The 27,374-nt window shown below is 39.4% G+C and overlaps 1 protein-coding gene across 1 annotated transcript in view; it reads left to right on the top strand.

The window, feature by feature from the left end:
- The window catches only part of NRG3 (neuregulin 3), a 337,591-nt gene extending 310,618 nt beyond the window's left edge, over positions 1–26,973 (top strand). Inside the window, exons 5-9 of the mRNA XM_059851236.1 lie at positions 1–103; positions 5,110–5,236; positions 12,273–12,400; positions 19,453–19,623; positions 23,705–26,973. Coding sequence (XP_059707219.1) covers positions 1–103; positions 5,110–5,236; positions 12,273–12,400; positions 19,453–19,623; positions 23,705–24,212 — 1,037 coding nt within the window. The 3' untranslated portion in view covers positions 24,213–26,973. The remainder of the gene's footprint in view (positions 104–5,109; positions 5,237–12,272; positions 12,401–19,452; positions 19,624–23,704) is intronic.
- Positions 26,974–27,374: the final 401 nt, after the last annotated feature.

Raw genomic sequence — 27,374 nt, 5'->3', positions numbered from 1 at the left:
AGAGCGAGGAGGTGTACCAGCGCCAGGTGCTGTCCATCGCCTGCATCGTCTTCGGCATCGTCGTGGTGGGCATGCTGTGTGCAGCCTTCTACTTCAAAACCAAGTAAGAGCCTTCCTCTGCTGTGTCTGGGGTTTAGCTGCTGTCCTTTTGCAGCCTTAGAGCTCTTCAGCTTCTCGCCTCCTTTTGAAGTTGCTGTTATCTCTGGTCTGGCTACAGCAGCTCCCCACGGCTGCACTAAGTCCTCCCCAAAACATAAACAGGAGCAATATTTGTTCTTCTTTCTATTTTCTGATACCACAAAAGAATAGATTGTGTCCTATCCACTTCCTTTTTTTTTTTTTTGGCAGTAATAATTTTGTGTCATTTACCATCACTGCAATAATCACTTTGCTTTTCTGAAAACGATAGCTTAAACATGCCATCTCCCTTTTTGCATTTCATTTCATATCCCTGAATGTCCATTTCTCTATACTGAGAACAAAAGTTAGAAATGCAGAAACAAGTCCTCTGCAGATATCTGTAACCTGTAGCAATGCAGCAGCCTGTTGATGAAGATGGATATGAATGTCTGTAACACTAACACAGAAGCACTTTGACCTATTCAAGTAGTGAATTCATCTGAACAAAAGTATTTTCAAGTGAAATATTGTCCACTCTATTCTTTTATCTTCCCAACTGAATACTATTTTATGATATTTATGGTTATGTGTGTAATCTGAGTTGCAAAAACCTCATAGCAGTTACATGACATGCTTGTCAGTGCCCCTGTATCAATAAATATGTTCTGTATGGGGGTCATCCTTCATTCCTGTTCCAGCTGGAGTTAATGAGAAAACACAAATCAATATCAAAAAGTACCTGCATGAGGCCAGTCAGGGTGGCTGAGCATCAAAAATGTGAAGCATGGCTATTTAAAAGTTTGGATGTTTATCTGAATCCCTCTTTCTAGAGTTTATTTTAGTGTGTAGGAAATCTAATATGGATTAGGTTTTATTTAGAAAAAAAATTTAAATTGTCTTTTCTCTCCGGGGGGGATGGGCTGGGGGGGGAATCACCAGGTGTTTTTTATTTTTTACCCCTTTTTCTTCCCCTCAGACTTCAGGGGTAGGCCATGAGTGGAGATTTGAGTCGGTTCACGATTTTTCTAAATTATTCTGATGTCTTGAGGGATTTTGTTTAATTGTTGTGTGGACACCCAGAGTGACAGTGATGCTAGGTGGGAAGGACAGACTGGCAGGACAGTTCCTCCCTGCGAACTCCTTCGTTGTAGTGTAGATGTGAGCAGAGACAGGCACTCTGGCACTGCCATTAGGAATGTCATCACGCATTTTAGATCTGCACATCTTAGAAGAAAGAGTGAGTGAGAATCTCCCTGGAAAGGCTTGAGGGTTTTGCTGATGAGGAGAGTTTCAGAAAGTCGGGAGGTGATTGTCAGTAGGAGGAACGTGCAGTCAGTGGCTGAGCATACTGAGAATAAGAAGCCCCTCTTGTTACTCACAGTGCCCCTCCTGGTCTTGCACTGCTGTAGGGAGTGGTGACAGCCGGGTTGGAACAGCCTGCAAAACACCCTGCCTTTGATCAGGTGGTGAGGAGAGCTCAGTATGAAAATAATGAGTGGAAATAACACTTGAAAGAGGAGCTTACAGGACGATAGTGCATCATAACTCAGGAGCAGGGTGGGGTTGGGGCTTTGTCTGCATAATAAATAGAATTACTGAGAAGAGCTGAAGTGGGCTGGTGCCAGACTCTGGGAACTGAAGTTTGGGGAGCTGTGAGAAAATGAGCACCTCTGGTTCAGTCAGGAGGCCTCAGACAGTGTACAAGGGAGGCTGATCAGTCCCTAACACCCTGGCTGTGGCTCCATCTGGTGCTCCCCAAAGAGGAAATAAGAGTGCCTAGACTGGGTCTCACGAAGCCCAGGTAAAATTGTAAATGTAACGTTGGCCAGTGCCTTAAGGATGCAAACCCCAACAAATTTGAAGTGCCTCAATACTTACCATATGTTAGCTTTGAGTCAGCAGGTTTTTGGGTGCTTCTTTATCAGGCATATGGACCTGACTGTGCTTAAGAATTATCAAAGCATTCCTCCTGCATGGAGGTTATCTTGGGGTTTCATTTGATGTAAAAAAAATTATAAATATTGCTAACAGATACAGAAATTCTGAATAGTGCATCTGTTAAGAGGAAAGTTTCCATGAAGATCCTGACTTAGTCCAACAATTCTATGATACCAGCTGCTAGAAATAGACACTTCCCTAGAAGCCATTGAATTAAAAGTCCTTTTTTAAAATAGATTAAATCTGAGAAATTTTAGGACTATAATTAAACTCTGTGCCCTTCCAATTATTCCTTTTAGGTTAATCAAGAAAGTGCTGGAAGTGTTAGCAACAGATGAAGAGTACAGTAATGGGCTGCCCTTTGCAGCTTAGACTTTTACAAATGACTAGTGACTTTATTTCTTGCTGAAGTAAGAACACCTCATTGCCAAATAACTCTAAAGTAGAACACATAAGGCCCATTAGTTTTGAAAACAAAACTTATAAAATAAATTTATTAATCAGCAAGTAACTTTGAATTATTAATGGTTTCTAGTTTTATAGCTGTGCATCCTATAGTTTGGCCAAATGAATATGCATAAACCTGATATTAATGTTAGGTTGCATGAACATAAAAGGAAATTAATGATTGGATTGTTTTTCTCAGCAAATTACCTTCAGGAATTTCAGTTGTAATGTTAAAGACTGCAGTAATGAGGCTGAATTTCTGTAGTTTACTTACACGTGTTTATAAATACAGAAACAACTCTATTTATTTTTATTAATAAATCCAAAAATTGTTTTGTTGTTTTCCTGATTAAATTATCATTTTGCATGTGTATGAGAGCTTCCCAAAATCTGATGCTGTGATCATGTTTCACTGTCATTGTTCATACCTTACATAAAGTCATGCAAAAAATTCCTGAAGATTCCATAACCATTCTGGAGACCAAGCAAGAGGTGGTTTTCCAGTAGGACATAGGAGTAGATTTCCTCAGTGTATGTAATCTAGCTGGTCAGAAAATAGTTGTTCTTAAAAATGCTAAAGTTGCTTTTAAGAATCTCCCCTGGAATTTTATGAGAAGCTGAAGATTTCATTTGGACATTTTACAAATGGAATTGTTCAGTTTCATTGGATTCAAAAATTGGCGGATATTAAAAACATTTTAAAAAGAAATGTTTCAGACTCAACTGACTAATTTGATTTGACACTAAATTCCTTCAGATTATATATCTATTCAGATTATTCCAATACTAATTCTACCAGTTTTGGCTAAAGAAAATCTTGAACATTTTTGTGAAATTATTTTGAGAAATAATTTTCTCACCTACCTCTATTCATAGATTTTACTAATTATGAGCTCCTAGCAATACTCAAAACATGCCACTCATATTTGTAACATGCTTACAATATAAATTCATTCTTTTCTATTTGTTTCAAAATAGGATGCAGGTAGAAAGCCTAAGAGGTGCTTAGAGTCCTGGATTTGTTATGGCTTATGACCTGTACTCAGGAAATAAGCTGTAACAAATACTTCCAAGCAGGTACTTACAATTGGTTGAATTTAAACAAATGCTTACATTGTGTCATACTGAGCCAAAACTAAGGGACTCAAGAAATATATATAATTAAAACTGAATATCTGAACTGTGATACTTCTCACCACTTACTTTAATTTTGAGGGAACTTGTCCTCTCTCACAGGCCCCTCCATTGAACAGATAAGTAAGTCATTTTCCTCTGCTTGCTGATACCTTCCTGCAGTAGACAGAGATTCCACTGTGAATAAGAAATTAAAATTAATTTTATACTTCATTCAGTGTCAAATTCACTATCTGACACAAGATCCTATCAAGCTTAATGATGTCATGAGGGTTTCCAAAATCAAATCCCCAGAAATTTTTCAAAATGCAGCTGAAGCTGCTTTGCTAAAATTCCAATTTCAGCCTAGAAAGGCCATATTTTCTTTATCTCTTATAAATACTTGCCAGAAAACACTTCCTTTGGAAATTTGGCTCAGCACCAATTGCTGTCCAAAACCTGCTGGTGGTATAATGAAATGCTGCTACTGGTTGAGTCCTTGACATTACTGGGTTGTTTCCAAGGCCATTGTAGGTTCACTGCTGGAGATGCATCTTGTGGTGGAGAGAGAAAGAAAGCAGGGAAGGAAACAATTAAAGTGGTATTGTGAAGTTTTTGGTCATCATTATTTAAAGCTGATAGTCCTAGACAATGTTGCTTATCACCAAAAAAAAAAAAACCCAAAAAAGAAACTGATAACAGAGCTTAAATGTATTTTGCTAACAGTTTTTGCCCAGCTGAAATAACTTTTTGCAGAAGATAAAAGTAATATTTAAAGTTTGCTGTCTCATATCCTCTTTCATGTACAGAACTTAAAAACTCTTTGTCACTTCCACTCAGTACAGTGTGGCAGAAACAGAAAATCTTTGTTAACAGTATAGTTATCTCCTGAATAATGCAAGGGATTCATCCAGTGGTATTCCTAGCTCTGACAGGGTGGATTATAGTATAATAAGTCAAAAACATACTCTCAGTGCCCATACTGATGTTTTTCCAGGTTTAAGCATATAAGCAGAAGCTGCTCGATACAAGATGTGTTATAGGTCAGATCTAATCAGCCCATAGCAGAAATCTTTGATTCTTCATCAATTTTTATAGCCAGCAGAGGCTAATGCCTGTTTTATTTGCCAAAACCTTTTTTCCAAATCAGAGCAAAATGCTTTTTTATTTTTCAGACTGGCTTGCAAGCTATTGTTAAATGTGCAATAGATGATCTTACAAAACTCTGCACTAGCACAGCGAGCATACTATTATAGTGATCTGAGAATAGAAGGTATTTTAAAACACAAGAGAGGGGCTTTTTTCCCCTTTGTTAAGCCTTGCCAGGAAACAATGGCTGCATTGGAATATGAGACATCAGTGAATTAGCTCAGCTGGCTCATCCAGCACGGGGAAGTTTTGAACAAAGGGAGTTATGGCTATAAAAGTATCATGGCTCTAGCAGAAGATCAAGCGAGCTCTTTCTTGCATGGATTTTATTTCTCTCTGCAGGAAACAAACCAAGCAGATCCACGAACAGCTGAAAGAAACGCAGAATAGGAAAACCTACAGCCTAAATGCTTCCAGCATGATGGCAAAGTCAGAGTGTATGGCACAAAGCCAAGTCCAGCTGCAAAATGTAAGTAATCCTGCCAGCTACAGCACTTAATAGCCTGGCTGAGTTCCTGCTGCTGATGGCAGCACATCGTCATGCTGCTATTAACATCTGAGCAATGGGAACCACAATTCTCATCCCTTTCATAAAATGCTTTCTATCAGGCCTCTTAATGGAGAGCAGGGATTTTTTTCTAAAGTTATTTCAATGGATCCTGGTACATTTTGTTCATGTGGCAGACTTTGCTGAGCCCCCCAGCTCTGCATTCAGCAGGGGAAATTACTGTTATAGTTTCCAGCAACACCTGAGGTCACACATGTCTGTATGTGTAGTGAGGGTCCTTGAACTTGAGTGATGTCATGCCTTCCAATAATGTATGAACCTGCAGGAAAAAACACAGAGATTTGTCACAGTTAAGTCAGAGTAAATTCCAAATCTAGAACTAAATTTACACATGTAAACAAATGCCCAAGGGAAGACCGTACAGATGGTCTCATTTTTCTGGGTCTTTATTTAAAGGTACTTTAGTTTACAGAAAGAAATTAGTCTGTTCAAACTAAATTTGAAATATATTTAATCATTTTCTGAATGTAATTATATGTAAGTCATTACAATCTCACAATCATGAAATATGTAAAGCGTGTTTGAAATAAGGAACTTGAAGACAAGCAATTTATTTAGCCCTGGTATTTTCTTAGGAAGATATTTTCCAGTATGTGTCATTCTCTTTCCACTGCTCACGCACAATCAGCGCTGTCTTACTTTGAACAAAGCCTTTGGAAGAAGGATCCTGGTAGGCAATATAATAGGAAAATATAAAAGATATATAAAACCTTTTTAAATAATTAACTTTTTTTTTTTTCAAAGGATCTTATGGTTGCTTAAAGGAATGACTGCCTTATTTGCCAGATTCCATCAAAATAGTGGGAGTTTAGCAAAAGTGAGCACTCTTGCCCACTTAACCAAAGACTTCTAAACTCCTAGTTCACATCCAATTCATTTAGAGATAAATGTAAGCCCTTTAAACCAATTTAAGAGTATGCAGAGCCTCCCTGCTAAGACACAGAGGCTGTGAGAGCATTGCTTGTATTCACTAAAAGTTCTGTATTCATCACTGTGGTGCTCCTGTGCTCATGATATGCTTTGTAATTCAGGAAAAATATACTCTTTCAAGAAGGAAGATAGCTCCCCTAAATTGACATAATCACAATCTGGGGAACCTTGTGCAATTTTTTCTCTCACTTTCAGTTCATTCAGCCCTATATTATTTCTAGTCCCTGAAAAACAGAGTTGTTGGGAGTGTTGTTGTTGTAATGATGATCCTTTTGTTCTATCCTATTAAATAAGCCTTGGTTAACACTAAGAATATGCTCTTTGGCATTTTCTCACTGTAAATCACTGCAATATTTTGTCATTTTGTTTTGCCACAACCATAGCCATAATGGCTGAAATAGCAGTTCATACATTCTGGACACAGAGATTGAACACCATCGTTATATTTACTACTTAAATCCAAATTTGATTTTCAGTTTTTATTTCTGTTCAGCCTGACATTATGAGTGCTGGTAATTAACACACCATTTTCTTGTCCTTGTGGCTGTTTGCAGGCAACTGTTTTCTCCTTGCCATTAATGCATTCTCCCTTTGGGAAGATAGGAAAGAAGAAAAACAGAACGACCTTGTGCAGGATGTAGTGTAACAGTGTAATAGCAGTTTCTATGGTTAGGAAGATTTTAGTGCAGGAATGCATGCAGGCAGCTCATGAAATATTTACAAAACTTGCCAGATTGGAAGGGGGAAAAGGGCAGGGGTTTGGTGAGGCAGCAGAAAAGGGACTTTGGAAAGGTGTTTTGTAGGAATGGCTGAGTGACTCCCCCTCAGAGACCAGAGATCTGCCTCGGGCATATCTGCTGGGTGGAAAGGGCATCAGGCAGCCTGGATGGGATTCCCATCTGCAGCTGCCACAGCATGGGCCTGGGGAGAAATCCTAGTTCTCTTCATTTCCAGGAGCTAGTAAATAAGCTTAAATAAATGAGGGCAGTTACTTTCTGGAGACTACTCCTCCAGCCTGGCATTTTGGTTTAGGTAATGCTGGAAGTTGTTTCTTTTCTCACTCCACGTGCTCCCCCTACAAGCAAGAGAGTTTTCCCATTTTTGCCACCTTTCTGTCTTTCCCTAGAAGATTATCCCAGATTTTTCTCTTATCTCTTTTGAATGGACCTGGTGATGCTTTCAGGCTTTTCACACAGCTCTTTCTTCTGCAGAGGAGAATGCTTTTGTGGAGACCTGAGAAAAGTTGCACAAGGTTCCTTATTCTTGATGACTATTCTGAAAGAACCATCACCTTTTGACTGAGAGGTTGCTATATTTAGTAAAGGGCCCATCTATCTTTCCAAATGTGTTGCTTTAGAAGGAGGTTTAACTTATTTCCCAAGGCCCAGGGTTTAGCAGACAAGGTTTCAAGTGGTTTGTGGCTATAAAGAGCTTGACCAATCCCAGTGAAGTAATTTTTCCTCCCGTACTCAAGTGTATTACATCTCCTCCACTCCCTGCCTCTGCTCAGTTGTGATTCTGAAAAGTGAAATAAAGGGGTGGATTTTGTAAGGACAGCTGTGTTCTCTCTGAAGTCCTGCTGCTCATCCCTGGTAATTGTGCTCACCTGTCTTATCCTCAGTAGCAATTTCAGTATTTTCTTAGAGGTACAAATTAGATGAAAAATACTGTGTACTGTAAGAAGGATTCATAAATATCTGTTTGAACACAGCTCTTGGATTTCCTGAATCTCCTCCAAGTCCACTGCTTTTCCAAAACATTCTGGCAGTAACACACATAAATTCTTGCTAGGTGGTTCTTCCTAGGGTTTCTAGCCTCTTGGATTTAAAGACTAATGCACTGGTAATCTTGCTATAATTCTTCAGCCAAGAAGATGTGCCAGTTTTTAATCCAGGATCTTTGAGGTACACAGGAGATTGAGATTAATCTCACTTAATACATAAAACCTAGGGCTTCCCAAGTATCATGTACCCCTTCCCAAAGAGATCATCCTTCTTTCAGGAGATATTTAAAGGGCTGCAGCAAACAGTTAGGTCTCCACATAATCAAAAGGAAGGAAATTGTCATTCTCCCCATCTAGAAAGACAAGTGCTTGGTGCACCCTCACACAGCATGCAGGTGGCAGGAGGAGCTGGGGTGGCTCCTGAGTCCTACAGGAGCCACATATAGTCAAGGGTTTCCTTTTAAATTCTCACAACTTGGTAAATATATCATGGGGGAAAAAATTAAAAAAGATCAGCTGAAACCTTGAGTTCCTTCAGTGATTCTGAGAATTGTCATGGCTTTTTAAAGTGGCCTTTTTCATCCTTGTGGTTTTTAATACCTTCTCCCATGGTACCAAGGGGATCTATTAATTTCCCATCACTGTCCCTCTGAGGTGGTTAATATGCTTTTCATGCTGTACTGTGTGGTTTCAATTTTCACTACACTTGTTTCTAGTAGCTTCCAACCACTAGCTCCAGGTTTCTGAAAGTCTTATAACGAGGGACAAAAAATGTTCCTTTTGCATCTTGTTGTTCATAGTAGTAGGTAATAAAATCTTTTCATTCACTGTGATAGAAATGCAATTAATATATGTCAAGCAAGAGATACTTTAAATCTTTTAAAGGGTTACTCTGTGGGTTTACATGAATTGCCATTTGATTTATCAGCTGAGATCAAGAGCAAATTTCCCATTTCTGTATTACATGGCTACTTAGGAAGAACTGCCAGAATAGACAAACCTGAATTTACTGTCCTCTGTCTGGAGGCAGTGTTGGCAACAAAACATAGGGGAACAGTAAGGATGTTAAATGTACCACCTGATGAGCTTTTGTGCAAGCTCAGCCCCTTCAGAAAAATCCCTGGCTCTCTCCTTCCTTGAGGCAACCTCTCTAAATGTCATTTCAAGCTGACCCCTCTGCTTCTCAGTTCTTTCTGAAATGAGATCCCCACATCACCTCTCTTCAGTGCCACCTGAATTTCTGGACCTTTTACTGTTTTGGGGGAATCACTGAGGGGAGGAGCTGAGTAAAGCCCAGGGAGGGATGGGGGTTTGGTTTGCATAGCACCAGGACAACAGTGTCAAGCTGCTCTGGAGCATTCCAGTGGCATTTGTTATCCCTGAGCCCTGCGTTTCAGAACTGGGAATTCAAGGCCTAGAGAGAGCAGTTATGTGCTCACAGTAATGCTGCAGGTCAGTGACAAAGGCTGGTTTCTTGTCTGCTGGCTCAGGCTGCCTTCACAGATTCACTTAGCATTAACTAGCAGGGGGTGGAATTTTTACTGTCAGAGAGTTGAGTAATTGCATGTAGTAGATTATTTTCTCCATGAAACAATGAAAAATGGAAAAATTGCTAAATTTTCTTTTTTAAAGCAATCATTATTCTTTAATTTATTTAGCCATATGCCTCGGTGTTTTTCACTAATTGCTCAAACAAGAACAGATAATTAACCAAGAAGGCAAAAAATAAAAACATTAAAAACCCTAGATACAGATAAGCTTTCAGTGATGCTTTCAACCTACTGGAACAGGCCTTTGAAAGGGTTTCACAGCTTATTCTCCCTAATGGCTGAATATTCAGCAGCTCCCGGTAGTCAGAGGCTTCCATGGAGCTCAGCCCAGGTGAGAACTGAGCTGTGAGAGCAGCAGGATGAGCCCTGCTGGGATGTGGCTGGGGAATGATCCCATGCTGTCTTCCTGGGGCACCAGCTGATGCTGCAGTAAGCTCTTCACAAAAGTATGAAGTTGTTTTTCTCCAGAGGTGATCTTAGAGAATGGGTGCAGCACTTGGAGTTAAGCTAAGGGAGAATAAACCCAACTGTGTTTAAATATATTAAAATGTAGTAATAACATGGTGCATCCAGATCTGTTCAATTACATTGTTAGAATTCCCTGTATATTCACACCCTGAATTTAAACTCTAATTCACATTTTCATTGTAATAAATGTCATGACTGTGTATTAAGTGGTGCATCTGAAAAGGGGAAAAATGTTCAGTTGGGGGAAAAATACCCTTTGTAGGCTGTGCTTGAGTGGTGCTGGGTGCTGGACCTTCATTAAAGTTTGCTGATCAGCATCAGAGCAGCTTCTGGTGTCCTGGTGTTCCTCAGCTGTGATGAGGAAAGTCTCTGTGTACCACTGCTCCAGCCCACATCCACCTGAAACAAGGATGTAGCAAAAGGCACAGCTTCTCTCTGCTCTTCATGATTTACTTCTTACTCTTGGTCTTATCGGCCATTCAGGCCTTCAGGTTTGTACCATGAACAAACTCAGAAAAAGGACAGAAATAGCTTCTTGGCACTAGCAAGCCATTCTTCACATCGCTCAAATTGATTTATTCAGGTCAGAAATCAAAGCTGGTTTCATTTCTTCAGCTGGCAGGAGAACTATTAAAGTTTAAAACCTTCACCGATGCAAGTACCTTAAAAATCATATTTCTGTCTGAATATTTTATCTACAACATTTACAAGTGACATCTAAGATCATGGTGACTGAAAGTAATGGGAGTGGAATATGTTTCTTCTTATTATTTCAGTTGTGTTTACTTCATGCATGCAGCACCATTTTGCATATTGCCACTCACAGCTTTGCCTTCAGAAGCAGAAAAACAATGATTTTGTGTTTAACATAACAGAAAGAAGGAGAAGAGCGGTGGAGAAAAATGTGAAGAGCTGTTATTTTACCTATAGAAATTGGTGATAAGAAATGTGACTGGCTGGACTAAAAGTACATGTAACCTATTTTTGAAAGAGAATATTCCTGTATGACTTTCCTTTTTGATCTTGCTGAAGTCTACAAAATGTAGATAAGAATAAGTGAGAGTCAGAAATTAACAGTCTGTTGTTATAATGAGTAACTGGTCTTTTGTTAGACAAAACTAATAATAATGAAGAACTGACTTTTGAAAGAATGCTTACTATCCACTCCATTAATTTTTAGGCTATTGTATGATAACAAACATTTTTCACCACTGTGATTTTTTTCTAATATTTTAATTTGTATTTTCTTTCTAAAACATATTGTTGTGTAATCGCTGTCACGATACAAATTTATTTTAAAGATAGCATGGTTAGCTAGGTGTCTAGTACTAAAAATAAAAAGCAAAAGGAAAACAGGCCTATTAGTTTTACTGCAGGACCTTGTAATGCAAAGTAAAAAGTCTGGAAAGGGCTTTATTTTTCACACCTGAGTGGAAATGTGACTTAACCTCTCATATCTCTGAGATATTGCCTAGTGATCACCAACAACATGGAATCTTCTTGCAAGCCCAAGTGCAGCTTTTTCTGTATTTCAGCTTTATGGCTCCATACCGGTTGAGAGACTTCTTTTTTTTTTTTTTTGAAATTGCAGTTGAATCACAAAGCAAGAAGAACAAATCTGTTCTTCATGTCTAGTGTCTGCTTTGCAGACCTTTGTGTCTCACCCTGTGCCCAGAGACTGCCCTACGCCCACACCTGCCACAAGAAGAATTATGTTTACGCTGTTCTTACTAGCACAGATACTCCCAGGTCAAAAGTTTCAGACTGGTTCAGACAGATATCTGGCTCTGTGGATAGGATTCAAATATTTTTCTTACTTATCTGATGACACAAGTGCTGTTTCAGTTTGGTTTTCATAGTTGTACACGCTGATGATGAATGCAGTGTTTGAAATCACCAAAGGACCCAAGAAGTTGCTGGCTGTCCTCTGAGATGTGTTTTGTGATCTGTCTCTGCATGGACAGCCACAAAAACAGACTTCTAGTCAAAGGGATCATTGTTCCAATCATTGTGGGCAGATCAGTCTGTAATTTTGCTGCTAAGGCTGATATCAGTGTTTTGATGTGCAGAATGTAATGGGGGTAATGGTTACTAGCCTGTTCTGCTGTGTAAATAATACTGAATGAATGTGCTACTTGCAATGCTTAATTTTGATTTAAAAATGCACTAGAGCACTTCTTATGCTCTGATATGAATTCAGGGTGAATAACATCAACAATGTACTTTGTCTTGTGAGTATTAATTAATTTTATTCTCTCTGCTGCAGTATTCAAAGCCAGATAGGCACCCGGGGCCCATTCTGCACAAAGTTATGGAGTCTAGTTTTTCAGGCACCCAGTCTTTCCCAGAGGCCTTGTCTCCTGACAGAGGAACCCAGCCCATCAAGCACCACAGGTGAGCAAACATCTGTCTGTGAGAGCTGCCTGGGAGGCTGTAGAGCTGCTGATCCATGTGCAAGGTTATGGTGTGCTGGCTCTGGGTGAGCTGCTGAGTGCCCTGGTGCCAGCAGAGCCTCAGCCAGCTTATTAACCAGATGTCCAAGCATTTTCTTAGCTGCAGACATAAAAGGTAATGGGGATGCTCACTGCCTTCCTCTGTGGGTCATGCCAGTCCTGCAGGAAGCATTTACAGACACTATCCAAGCTGCAGGCCCAGCCCAGCCAGTGGAACAGCTGTAGGAGGAGGAACCATTAAAAACAAGACTTTCCTTATCAATGTTCATGAAGTTAATGACTCATTGCTGCAGAAAGACTTGGTTGCAAACTTCCAGCCTTTTTTAGCGTTCCTTTAAACAAAAGATACATGAATGAATAATGACTTCTTTATGAAAACATGGTGGCCTTTGAAAACGAGGCTTAAAAGATTTCAGATAGTGGTTTCCAACAGAAAAATAAAAGAGGAATGTCACCCATCACTGGATGAGATTCAGATTACAATTCTGCTTCTAACCCTTTTTTTGGATGAGAAAGATTGCAGGTGCTTCAATACAGGACTAGAAACCAAGCTGGAGTCTGGTACAAGCAATAATGTTGGTGGAATGACAGTGGTAGCATTTGGTCCAGTGCAAACACAGAGAGAAAAAAGGCTGAGAAAAATGAGTTTGGAATTTTTTCAGCTAGATAATCTGGAGTAGAAGACATGTTTATTAAAAGGATTTTCTTTTTTAATTACTTTAAAAAACTTCTGGGATTGCATAAGGTTATGATCTGGCTTCTGTAGTATTTGGTGCATTTTCAGTTCAGTCTCCCAGCCAGCTATGTGTTTTTTTTCTCATTTGAATAAGTGATCTGCTTAACCTACAAAATACCACATGTAAACCAGAAAGGGATATTTAAGTTCTATCTGGCTTTACCTTACTTAAGCCTTTAATTTGGCATGAAAAAAATAATGCCAGTTGTCATGTCACATCCATTTCTTAGGTCTTTTATTTTATTACGCAGAAATTTTCAAAACGTGCTTAATAATTTTATTAAACATAGATGAACTATGGGACTGTTTCCTAGAATGCTTTCTACAGAAATTCTGGGAAGAATTTATCATCATTTAGTCACAACGTGAAGTTCAGAAAAAAGTTCATTCCCTTACCTTTTAATAGTGTGATTGCAATATCCCACAAATGTCTTTGCTTCAGAACGAATCTAAGAAGTGGGATGACTAGTTAATTTATAAAGAATTCTTTTGCAGTTTTAAAGCTTAAAGTTTGTTATACAAGGCCCTTGTTTTATAAAAAGTCAACTTAATTAAGACTTTAATTTATGTACCATGTAAGAGCTTCCTAATTTATTTTCTAAGTAGTGTTCACTGTGGACAAATGGTCAAATGTGGTCAAATGAGGATTTTATACTAAATATCTCTTCATTTCATTCCAAACCTGACTGAGCCTGGAAAAATTATATCAGCTCTGCAGGTTCTCTCTCTTTTTTTGTTGTTTTATTTCTGCTTGCTACAGAACTACTTTGCTCTACATCCAGACCTGTTTTCTCTGCTGGTGTTTTCAAGGACACTAATGATGGGTGATCATTTCTTAAAATCAGGAGCTGGCTGTTTCCAGGTCCTTAAACTAATAAATTTTTGCCTGGAAGTAAGACTGTCAATGTAGGGAATCATTTGGAGTTGTTGAAATGTGACTGACAGAGACCAGCTAATTATTTCGCTCAGATTATGGATAATAGCAATTTTCTGTCTCAACAAACCTCAACTACACAAAAAGAATTAATGAAGAGATTAGGTTGAAAACTGAAATTTAATCTCAAAAAATATTTAGTGTTACTACTAATCTCCTAAAATATTTTGCCTGTGTTGTGCACTGCTGTTACCATAGAAGAATGTTCCGTCTTCTGCTTGCATATGTAAAATAACTCTTAGAACTGTCAGAATTCAAAATTAACAAATGTGTTTAATCAGTAAACTTCCTGCAATGTGTACAATGTGCTCAAAAATTTGTCTTGGATGATCTGTTGATCTTGGTAAGAAGGAAACCCATACAGCCTTATTTTCTGTTAGATAGAAATAAATTAGAGTTTTGTTAATTATGGGTTGAGTTGTGATCCCTTTGAATAGCAGTTTCCTTGGTAATTAGTCATCCTGACTTTCATTCATGGATGCAGTCATCCTTGATTTTAGAGGGATTCATTTCAGAGAATGCCATGATGAAAGCCAAATGCAGAGGCTTTCAGCCTGGAGCAGTTATATTGTCTTACAAAAATGCCAAAATAGGATAAACTTACCCTAAAATTAATAATAATTTGTGTTTTCATTTTTAATGAACTTTTCACACCACAAAAAAACATGGAAAACATTTTTTTTCATTTGGTAAGCATTTTACTCTTTATGCTACTAATATAAGTGATTCAGTTTACAGTAGAGCAAAGAGTAAATTAAAGTTATTCTGTAAATAAGGTTATTGAATTTCAAAGAGCAAGTATAGGTAAACTAAAGCAACTAGGAATGTAAAGGCTGAGGAAGCCTGAAAGGAAGAAGGTGTAAGGAATCTGCTGTTCTCCCAAAGAAAAAGCAAAACAGATGGTGGAACAGAGATAATAATTGAAGCAGTTAGGGAAATCCTGAATTTATTGATTTCATTTTTTAATGCAAACTTGGGATGACTATTTGAGGAAAAAGGTAGAATATGAACAGAACCAAATGTATGAAAATAGACATTCCTACAGTCAAAGTGGAAGTAATATGTGGAAATCAAAGCTCTCAAGATGGTTTGGTTAATCTTGATCCAAAAAAAAAAAATTTGGAAGAGGAACAAAATTTCATGTCTGGAAGCAAAATCTGTAAAAATGGGAACTGTGACATGAGATGATGGATTAGCAAGTGTCAAATATTTAGGAAGATGAAGAATTTATCAAATTAGGAAACAATTATGCTGAACCTGAATAGTCAAGATTTTAGGATAAATGTGGGGGAAGAAGATTCTTGCGGTAGATATAAAACAGGCAAAAATGATTTCCTATCTTACCAACAGCAGGCACTGCAACATATGCACTGATGGTTGCATTTGTATTTGGTGGGTGTGAGTTAGATCTCTACACAAGTCCAGTCACTGTTGTCGTGTGTCTAATGCCTTTGAGGGGAGAAAGAAGGGAGAGGCAGAAAAACTCTAATGTGCATGTGCAGAGGTGCTTAAAAGGCAGATATCAAGGACTTGTGTTGAGAAGGTGGGACATTCACCAGTGCAGCGCTCAAAGAATTAGTCAGCACTGGGGACAGACTTTTTTTGTGCCAAGGTCACTGAACAAAGCTGGAACACAGCATAGTGTGAGAATGCACCACTGTTATCTCACCTGGTTAAAATGGCCTTGCAATTGCCATGGAATCACACTGCATTCCCAAGCCAAGATGAGCAATGATTCATGTTTCATGGAAAGTGTTACAAGTCTGTCTCATGTCTGTCTTCAGTTCAGGAGACTGGAAAGGGTGTATGACTGCTGCTTCTGAATACATCAGAGCAAGCACAACGAGAAGTAAAAGACCTATTTAAAAGGAAGGAGTGTGGTGACACATATACCTGCTGAATATTCATCAGAATTAATTTTAAACTGAAAAGAAGTCTCAAAGTTTGCAATATGGAACAACTTTCTGTAATAGTAGTCTGGATATGATCATCAATTTAGGATGGAGGTTGACCAGTGCACTGCAGGATGAGGTTATGGCAGATGTAAACTCGGTGCAACTGACGTGCCTCGAATGCTCTGTTCCCTTTTCCTGTTGTTCTGTCACCAGGATGGTGACCAGATGACACAGGTAGCATTGAAGGATTGTCCTAGAGTTCCAAAGTCCCTGAGTAGCCCCAAAACAGACTATTCCCAAATACAAGAATGTTATGAAGGAATCAATAATGCTCACATTTCAGAAACCAAGAGGAGATTTGTAGCTGTAGCCTGTATTTATTAATACTGAAATTGGTTGAAAGTCTCAGTAGTTGATCCATACAAATGTTAGCAGTAGATTGTCTAACAGCCTAAAATGGTGGCTCTGAGGGAATATCAGAGGCCTCTGCCTGGCACCTGGCTCAGTCACTGGAGTATGTATTTACTGGGTGGTTTGTAATTAATTCAGAAGTAGTTAAGAAAGATTCCAGAGTTACTGTAAAAACACTGCTGGTTTTCTCTTCATGAACATGGGTAACTGCACTTGGGAGTTGTGTATGTGCCCCAAAAAGAGAATACTCCACCTGCAGGATCAGACTTTGTTTCCACTCAGTTACTCAACCCAAAGAAAATTCTCACACAAAACAACTGGCAAGAACGAATCCCAAGTGCTTCATTACCTTAGGATGGTTGAACTGCTTTTTTTAAACTTTAATTCATCAGAACTGCATTTCTGCCTAGCTTATGCACCACTTGTGAACCACTTCATGCATATTCTGGTTTTTTTATTCTGGAGTAATTAATTGATAGATTTTAAGGGCATATCTGCTACAGCTTTATGTATTGGTCTATTTTATTGAATGGCTCACTTATGTGGGTGGGCTGGTTTCTTTTACCCAGTTAGACTGGAGTGCAGGGAGGAAGAAATCACAGTGTTGGCTAAAGGAAAATAAATTCCCTGAAGAAATCCAAAAACCATTGTTTGCCTGAGAGGGAGGAATTTTTCACATGAGCAATAGAGAAGTCCGAGAGGGACACTTTTTTCTTTCATTGCTGATATTGATATCAGTTTTTGTAAAAGGAAAAGCTTTGTGATGAAGATCCTTTTCCATAGAACTTTTAACAGAAATTCTTATGGGGTTTTTTGGTGCCTGGAGAAACAACTGTTATCCTGCAGCTTGCAGCTGCACTGTTTGTAAGTATTTCCTGGTCTTTAGTGAATTTGTCTTGTCCATAACTCAAATGATCTTTGTTCATTCTTCCCTCAGTTTTGTTTTGTTTTGTTTCTTTCTGACAGAAATGTTGAAAGCGTAAGAACCTCACATTAGCAACAAGTTAGACTATGTCAGGGCTGGAAGTTCTCTGGTGGGTTGCAGGACTGTGGCAGATCCCTTTGGTCTCAACATTTCTGCAGTTTATACCCATTTCCTTAGGTATAGCTGTATGTGTTGAAATTATCTCTTTTACAAATAGAGCTTTTGTGAATTTGCATATGGAGATCGTGTATTCTTATCCAACAAGGAAGATGCTCAAAGGCATCAAACCAATCACAAATTAAACAATAAAAGTTTCTAACTTTAAAGTTTTGTAATCAATCTGAAGTTTGTTTTTTATTTTTAGATTCCATTGATGACTACGCTTAAGTCAATAAAGACCCAAAAATTCATTATCCAGCACAAATTGTTAATTCACCTGCATCTTTTGAGATCCCCTGCTGTATTAATCTCAGGCCCTCCTGAGCATAAATTGTCAATTATTTTGTGATGTGGTAGTGTTATTTTACAGAGTAGGAACTGTAACTTGCAACTCAAACACAGCCTTCAGAACTGAGAGGCCAGTATTTCAGGTTTATAAAGGTTTTTTCACAGCCTCCTTAATAGCAAAGGAGAAAACTTTTTAAACAAGCATGAAAAATCCTGGAGGGAATGTTATTACTGTGGGTTGTTGGTCTTTTCAAGAAAAAGCACTAGAAAAGTAGAGGTGTGGAAGAAAACAGAGGTTAGACTGCAATGGAACACTGCTAGCCTGAGCAGCAGGATAGACAGTGTTGAATTTTTCTTCTTTTAATTTTGGGCAGAAAATGTTGATTTTAATGGAAATGTACACTCAAAGAGAATTTCTCCAAGGTGCTTGTTCCAAGCAAGAATTGCTTTGGGAGTAGATGTGGCCCTAACTTTAATTATAAAGTTCCCACTAGGTAAAAAAATGCAGATTACTTTTAAGTCACATTATAATAGGAAAAAAGAAGGAAACTTATCAAAAGTCTTTTGCATTGCTGAATTCTGTCACAAGTTAGAATTATTCACACAGCCAAAAACAATGACTCTTAAAAGGCATCTACAAAACCTATGTTAAGTTATCATTAAAGATGTAAGAGAATATGAGGTAACACATGCATTGCTGAGACCCAGAACACGCCAAGAGAAATAGAGTAGCTGAAAAATGAATATTCAGTCACGCCATGCAGTACTGAGACCTGTTAGCAGTAAAAATGAGTTATGCCTTGCCTTAGTTCTGTGTTCCCATATTTTTGCATTAGCAAATGTATGGTTTATATACCAAAACTGTGGATTCTAGATACTTTTTCATTCCTGTGTGAAATGAAAAAAAGAAGAAATCCATTCTCCTTCCAAAACACCAGACATTTACAAAACCAATTTTCTAAAATAAGTAGAAAACTATGACTTGTTTTTATCAAGTTCAAGTTTCTATTATATCATATAAAGAAACAGCATGGTATCAATGTATATAAACAACAAAGCAATCTGTATATAAAACAGGAATAAAATAATACCGAAATACTGTTCAAGGTGGAGAAAACTTGTCTTAGACAGCTTCTTCAATCTGCAGTTCATAAGCTTTGCTTATATTCTTCACTTACACTTTTTCTCAATTTAATGGCTTTGTATCAGGAAGCAGCACCTCACAGGCTGATAGATAATATACTGGGCTTTCAGTTTAGGATCTAATTTTGAATTCAGCTGTGGGTATGAGAGAGCTGTATTGTTTGTTTATGCTGTCTGAGGACTCAACTCTCTATAGCAGGATTATGATATGCAGCATGGAAAGGAGAAGCATCCTTCATCAAGTGCAAGAAAACATTTCATATAGTGAGCAATTACTTTCATTCCTAGAAAAGAGGTGATGTATTAAATAATGGCATAAACAGCAGGTAATGGTGGATTTTTCTATTATATTTCCATAGAGAATCTCTACTGACATCATAGACTGCCACAGCAAAGTTTATAAGAACAGTAATCCATGCATTATTAATCCTGAACCTTTACTTTGCAGAATGTTATGCTTTTGGTGTGATAATTTTTACTGTACTCTTGGTGTTGTTCCTAGAAGTCTCTCTTCATGCTGCAGCCCAGGACAGAGAAGTGGGATGCTCCATAGAAATGCCTTTCGGAGGACTCCTCCCTTGCCTCGGGGTAGGTTCAATGGGATTGCAGGACCAGCATACCAACAGCTCCAGGAGTCCAGGATCACCGAGCAGGACACCATACCTTGTCACGGGTGAGTAGAGCCATGCCTGAAGTGAGCCACTTAGGGGCTTTGAAAATAAAATAATGTACATTGCAAAGTTGGTTTTCTGTAGATAGCTTCAGACAGGTTTGTCTTCAAAAGTGCACAAATATGCTGGGTTTTTTTTTTCCTTTTTTTAATTCAGTTTATTAGAGCACTGAGCTGAGCTGTACATAAGGTCTGGGTTTCAGAAGTGCTCCTGAGAACCTGCTGCTGCCTTTGAAGTCTTTTGCAATTGCTGAGATACTTTGCATAATATTTACAGATTTCCAAGGACTTTCCAGAATATTACGAGCATATTTTATATGAAAAGAGGAGTGATATCTGGAATGGAATAAAAACCCCACCCAGTTTGACCTGTAAATCACAGTGAAACTTTTTACTCTGACTTTGAGGTGAAACTGGTGGGGCTGGGTGTCTGATGACTTCTTTTAAACAAGTTTGATTCACACTTGTGTCATTGTTACTATTTGCTTCTGAGGAAAAAAAAAGAAGTTTATTTCCTCTTGGAGTAAAAATTTTATTGTTCATTTGTGTGATATGTGCATATAATTCCTGGTGAAAATTTCCTACTGAAATTGCCAGCCTTGCAGAAAGGAGCAGGCAGGCAGCCTTCCCTCTCCAGTGGCAGCCTCGTATGATGCAGGCTCTGGGAGGTGCCATAGCCTCCTCCCAGGCTGAGGAGTGAGGCACAGCAAAGCTGTGGGTAATTGTATTTACTCTTCTCTAGGATATCTGTGTGTGACCTTACAAGTATCAGCTTGTACTGGCCTCTATTTTAAATTTGCAAAATTTGATATTGGGACCAGACTGTGACCCCTTCTGGCCTCAATCCACTTAGGTACTTCATCTATATTTTGTGCACTAAGGATGTTTATCCTCTAAATATCTGCTGGTTTCACAGTGTTGGTGTTCTTATCAGATTTCCAGCCCAAACGAAAAGCTCCCTTGTCCCCTGCAGAAGTTGCACTACTTCCTTTCTTCTCCTTTTCCACCTCCATCTTTCCCTGTTGGGATGCACAAATCAAAGTGTCTCCCTGATTCTCTGAGCATTCTAAACTTCATCCACCAGCAGCCTGGCTCAAGTGTAGTCAGGCCTACAGAAGATGGGGGTATGTGTATTCAGTGTAAGGGGGCCCCAGAGCCTGGCAGAGCCCCTGGAATGATCCCCATCCATCTTAATGGACCTTGTTGTCAGGCTTGGACACTGTACACCTTTGGCCACAGGGCTTACAGCAAAGCTGCTGGGACTATGCTAAATAAAATCCATCTCATATTTAAAGTTTCAGTCCCTTCTGTCTCTGTTTGATATCTATTCTTAAAGGGGGCAGTAAAATTATTGTGCTTCTATCACTTTCATTCTTTAATTTAGACTCTTACACACTCTATAACATAATTACTGTTAAATATTTATAAATGTTTGCTTTTGTTGCTTGGTTTTAGGAAGAGGGTGGAGAGAGAGCTGCACTTTGAAACACATGCACATGAATTCATTTATTCAGACAAAATAATTTTTCAGATAAAAACACAGATATATTTCTTTGGAGGAACTGTGGTTCTGGGAAAGTTAATTATAGGAGAATGTAATTAAGGTTCTGCAATTACAGTTCTAAGTCTCAGTCTATTGAAAACAGCAGCAGTCTGGTGTCACACACAGAAGCATGGATCAGTTTGTAATTAACTAAAAGCCAAGTCTCACATGGTTAAGATTTGATATCCCTTCGAGTTTAATACCTCACCTGTTGCACACAGCATATGCACTTCAATTTAACCTCAGTTCTCCTTTGAAAGCCCTGTGAGCAGGGGCAGAAACATGTAATTCTGGCATAAAATTGCTGTGTCTATCTGTATTTCAAAAAGTATTATGGAAATACACCAGGCATTTCGTTACATGTCACTGCTGCTGCCAGTTAGTTTTCAAAATACCAAGAACCTCTATTGTGGAACTGGCAAATGTTACTGTTTTCTCACCAAACCCATTTTAATTCAGTCTTTTCTTGTTTTTGCTTATATATCATCCATATAATACCTACATTGCATGTGAAATTCATTAAAAACATTCACTCCCTTTGTTTTCAGGGTGCAGCCCAGAATATATTTAGGGCCTGAATTACCAAAAAAGGGACTAATGCAACTGATGCGATCTCTCCAGCTATAGTCGTTTGAACAATTATATATAAGCAAAGGAAACAAGAATGGGCACAACCCAAAGGTCTGCACTGTTTTGTTTTCATTTATTTTTTTTTAATTGTCCTCCCTCAGGAATAATACCCCTGATCAGTATTTCATTCATCCTGAGAGCTGGTGTAAAAAGCCCCTCCATGAATGGCTACAGGTGTGTCTGAGCACAGTGCCAATGTAATTAACCAAGTCTCAGATGTGAAACAGCTGCAGCTGTAGAGCACGGACAGGAAGATCTAGCACACACCCTAGAAAGTTGCTTGCTCTATTACTCCCCTGGGTGCCACTCCCCAAAGCAGTATCTCTTTCCCTCACCTGGCAGTAAAGTTCCCAGCCCTTCCTCCTTATCACAGAGCTCCCAGATGCACCCCCTGGGGATGCCAGGAGAGTCCTGGTACGGGGCTGTGCCAGCTCCACGTGGGCAGGGGGGTGTGTGCAGCACTTGTACAAACCTAGTGCCACCACACACCAGTTCATTACAGGTCAGTGGCACTGTGCTGGAAATGAGGCTGCAGTTGTCTCCTGCTCCCTCCTGTCTGACACCTGGCCAGGAGCATGGGGCCAGAGGAAGCCTTTCCAGTTAATTTCTGTTTGTGCCAGTACAGGACCACGGCAGTTCCACGCCATTCAGTTTCTCTTCCTTAACTCTTTTTCTGCTCATGCCCAAAAGCAGGAGGCACATATGAGTGGAAGGATATTCCTAGTGAGGTCCAGCAGGCTTAAGGAGCTTTTGGAATAATACCCTTCAAGTCAGAGCGCCTGCTTCCACACCAGATCTAAATGTTGCTCTCTTCATCCATGGATAAAACATATTAGATTCACCATTACCTTACCTTATTAAACAGTGATAAGCTGATTATAAATAAATTATGTTCTGGTACTGAGGTGATGTCTGTGGTCCTTAGCAACCATGACTGGTAATACAGTAACTCATAGAGCAACACATTTCTATAAGTACTAATTTCAGATGGGAAGCATCTTTTTTTTTGTCATTGTTTATTTTATATTTATTATAATTTCCATTTCTATTTTTTTAAGTATTGTATTAAGTATTTAAACAAAACAGAGTTTGGCTTTGAAACAAAATGGAAATGTTGATACAAATTCATTGAGTTGCTTCACAATCAATAAAATCATGTTATAATGTGTTAGTGGACGATAAAGGATTTGTTTTTTAAACAGTATTACAGTATCAAGAGAACACAGACATTTGCTCAAGTCCTATATATTATCTCTATTTCCAGTTGAAATCCAATAAAAAAAATCAGGCCAGCATTACGAGTATGTGCTATTGAAAAAAAATATTTATTCAGAGGTACACTGCGCTTAGATGCTCTGTTTGTTTGAAGGGGAGTACAGACAATCATTCCTATGCAAATAAAGACTACACAGCCATGAGTGTTTAATGTTCTTTTTACCTGCACTTTTTTTAAAGTGTTTTCCTAAAGCAACCATTTGACATTGAGAGTTCTGACACTGAAGAAAGTATCAATTAGTTTCCCTGGTCAGAAATGTAGGAATAGAATTCCAAATTTATTTTCAAAGGAAATTAATAATTCATTTTATTACTTCTGAAGTATAATACATATTATATACATATAATACTTTTGAGATGTTTTAAAAGTAAATTTCCATTATTCTCATATACTGGTGGGCGAAATGAGACTGAGAGAAAAGCAGCGCTTTGCCACTGGCAGATTTGAGAATCAAAACCAGTCTCCAGAGCCTGTTGTTTTCCCCAGGGCCCCACCACAGCCAAGTGCTCCTCTATTTCAGGAGAAAATGGTGTGTATCTCTTCAGCACAGTTCACTGAATCTCACACAGTGTCCTTGCTGCTGGTTGCTCTGACCACTTGATGTGCAACGAGAACTCTTTTTTTACTCTTTCCAGGTATTCATCCAGTGGTTTAAAAACTCCTCAGAATCCTTCAATAAATATGCAACTGCCTTCAAGAGAGACAACCCCATATTTTAATAACGTGGATCAGAAGGACTTGGTCAGCTATTCCTCTTCAAGGGCCAACTCCGTTCCCATCATCCCGTCTGTGGGCTTGGACGAAGCCTGCATGCAAATGCAAAATGTTCCTGAAGTAACAGGCATCAAATGGTGCAAAAACTCCTATTCTGCTGAACTTGTCAACGTGAGTTCCCCAGTCAGTAATTGTCTAATAGCAGAACAGCACGAGGTGAAAATCTTGCTGGAAACTGTGCAGGAGCAGATCCGGATGCTGACGGACGCGCGGCGGGCGGAGGACTCGGAGCTGGCGAGCACGGAGGTGCGGGGCGGCGCGAGCGAGAACACGGCCTTCCTGCCCATGAGCCCCACGGCCAAGGCAGAGCGAGAGGCACACTTTGTCCTCAAAAGTGACACGCAGAGAGACTCAGTATTGACCAAGTGACTCCGTCTGGGGGCTGTGGGAGGGGAAACGAGAGGTCCGCGCGTTCGGCGCTTTGCTAAAAAGGAAGGGAGGAAGTTAAATACAAATTATTTATATGCATTAATTTAAGAGCATCTACTTAGAAGAAACCAAATAGTCAATCGCCCTCATATCATAGTGTTTTTTAACAAAATATTTTTTTAAGGGAAAAGTTCCAGGAGGGATGAAGCGTGCTTTTAGATGCTTTCTAGGCAGGATTACACAGTTCCAGTTCCAGAGGACTTTTCCGTGGTCCTGTTCGGCTGTCCGAAGGCTTAGGCTATGCATCTCCTTTTCAGTAAAGGCCAAGTACTGTCCTTAGATGCATTTCTGGTTTCAGGGCAGCGCTGCAGTGAGCTGCTGGGCAGGGATTCAGACGCTGGAGAACATGTCCTGTAAGCCCAACACAGATCCAGTGCCCTCTCCCCCTCTGCTTTTGATTCCAGGTTCACACCACGAGAACAGGCACACAGACACCTAGTTCTGAGTTCTGGTACCTGCTGTGGAATGATGACAACGTCCCTGAATTGAGCAGATGTCTAACTCTCAACCTTAATTCAATTTGTCAGTCACTCCAAGAAAGTCAGTGGAATCATTTAGGAGCTTTGGGATTGGCCAAGAGTGGGAGCAGGATTGGGGTATACAGAGATTCAGTGAGTCTACAGCTGCTCCATCTTCTGAGCTTTGCCTATCAGAGCTGCCTTGGTGGAGAGTGAGGAAGAGCGAGAAGAAATGTATAAGTGTGTATTACAACAGGTTTGGTTTTGGTTTCTGGTTTGGGTTTTTTTTAGTGGAAACATAAACTCTGTTGTTCGTTAGCACCCCTCAACATTTCTAAACTTTTACACTTTAAAGGCATTTGTAAGCTCTCAAGGAGCACTTCTCAGTGTGTGTGTATTTTTTTTAAACTTATTTTTTATTATGGCTTGTTCAGAGAAGAGTCAGGGAGATCCAGTATGATCAAAATCCAGCCAATAAGTGTCCATGCTGCCTAATTTGTTCCTGCATTCAGTTCTCCAGTCACTTTAATTAATTATGGCTTAGGCTTGTGAACTTTAAAGCTTCAATCCTGCAGATGGTTCAGTATGGGCAGGCCCACAGGCATGCAGAGATCTGACTCTGATGGAGCTTTCTAGGAGCAGATGGTTCCACCAAGTCGCTCCCTGCAGGGGATCAAGGCCTTAGAGAGGATGTATCATTCCCTGGTTGCCGTATCCTAATCACATTGTAAGTCCTTTTTGCATTAGCTTTCTTTTGAGTCCCTCTTCCCCCCATAAATTGTAACAGAATGTGCCAATTTTGCAATGAATTGGGTTCAGTGACACACCTTACTGGGTTTATTAGTCTTAAAATATCTCCTTACTCTCGGGGGGAAAAAAATCCACTATAATAAATAATCCCTAAATAGCCTTCCCTGGTTAGTGCCAGGAGACTGATAAAAAAAAAATTAAGAGTATATACAGAATGTATTAAAATATTCCTTTGAAGCAAAATAATTGTTAGATATATTAATATGCCCCAGACTTTCTAGTTCACAAGTCTCAAGGCTTCCCAAAATAGCACAATCAATCCCACAGTGCTGTTGTATGTTGAGTCAGAATAAAGCAATATCTTAACCTCTGTCAAGTAAATTTGGAAAAGAAATGCTGAAGGTGTATGTCAATTTTTTTTTTTTGTTAAGGCAGTAAAAAAAATTATTTTTGACAGTCTTCATTCAGCAAGTCTTATTTTGTGTTGCTTTTGTGGTTTTGGGGGTACTTTTAAAGATAAAGTTGATGAAATTGTCCTGTTTACAGAATTTTCTATGGCTGCAATCTTTGCTGTGTGTTTTCAACAGAAATGGATTTGAGGGCAAACTATTGTTTTATGCCCCAGGATGGAGCGTGAGGTGTTCAGACTCCCTTCTGCAAAGACAGAGCTTTTGTTGTAGCAGTGAGCGGGGATCCACGTGGGGTTTGGGCTCACCCTGGCATTTTCCTGCCATCTGTGGCGCCTGGGCACAGTCTCATGGTGCATGAGCTGAGCTAAGCTGGCTGTGGTGGGCATGGCCCCGAGCCCACACCAGATAAAGCCTCTGAAAGGCAGGGTGCATTAGGTGGGGCTCAGCTTTGCACCCCTACAGTCATTGGACCTTTCTGTCCGCACCACTTGCATTCCCCCATCTCAGGACATGAGCAAAGGGAGCTTGCCTCTGCCCATAAGCCCTGTGAACATACCTGAATTTTCATATTATATGAAAACTCGGTGCTATATAAACCTCTGGTTCAACTATTTTCAAACAGTGATCACAATTAATGAATTGTTCACCATTAAATTCTTCGAGATGGTCTTTCTGCAATACAGTGCAGAATCCTGCCCAAACTGATGCTTAAAAATTCAATCTTTTCAATTCAGATGCAAGATCTTCCTTCCCCCAAGCTCTGCAAATTCACCTCTGGCAACATAATGGGAACACACAGCAAGATTTCAGTTGAAGAAAGAACCATATCATAGGCCATGCCTTTAGGGAGAGAATGTGTTCATGCAGCACCCCCGAAAGACCCAGAAAGAGGAGACGAGCAATGTATTTAAGAGAATGAAATGTTTTACTGAATGATAGCTGAAGATCTGAAATGGTGAGGATATCTTTGGTTGATGTTAGAGATACGATCATGTACTCAGCAAAGGATGTGTGACTGTTATATGTTAACTGTTCTATTCAGTTCTCAGCATGTTTGAATAGAGAGATGTTAATATTAACCAATGACAGACTAGCGTATTATTTGTTCAGAGCATCGCTTCAGATCTTACTGAAACTGTCATTGTTTGCAGAGGAAAACAAAAAGGGTTGACAACATCCAGCTAGGTAGCCTTAATGTTGTTTGTGTGGTTTTCTAATGCAACTGTTTTCCTCTGTGGACCTTCCTGTTTTACAGTGAATGGGGCAACATTTTCTCTGAGGTCTGACAATTGATTGTGCAAAGCGTCCATTTGAAAGTCGTACTGAAACAGCCGACATGGTAGGCCACATTTTGCTTTGCTTCTGGTCCCACTGAACTCGTGGATTGGAAGGGATGCAAATCATTGAGAAATGCTGTTCATTCTTAAAAGTACATCTGTTCCCAGCCTTGGAGACAGTCTGTAATCCCCCTGGAAGAGGCTCTG

This window comes from Haemorhous mexicanus, chromosome 7 (assembly GCF_027477595.1).
Source record: "Haemorhous mexicanus isolate bHaeMex1 chromosome 7, bHaeMex1.pri, whole genome shotgun sequence".
NCBI classification, from domain to species: domain Eukaryota; kingdom Metazoa; phylum Chordata; class Aves; order Passeriformes; family Fringillidae; genus Haemorhous; species Haemorhous mexicanus.
The sequence above is the reverse complement of the archived record's forward strand: the minus strand, read 5'-3'. Positions and strand labels throughout refer to the sequence as shown.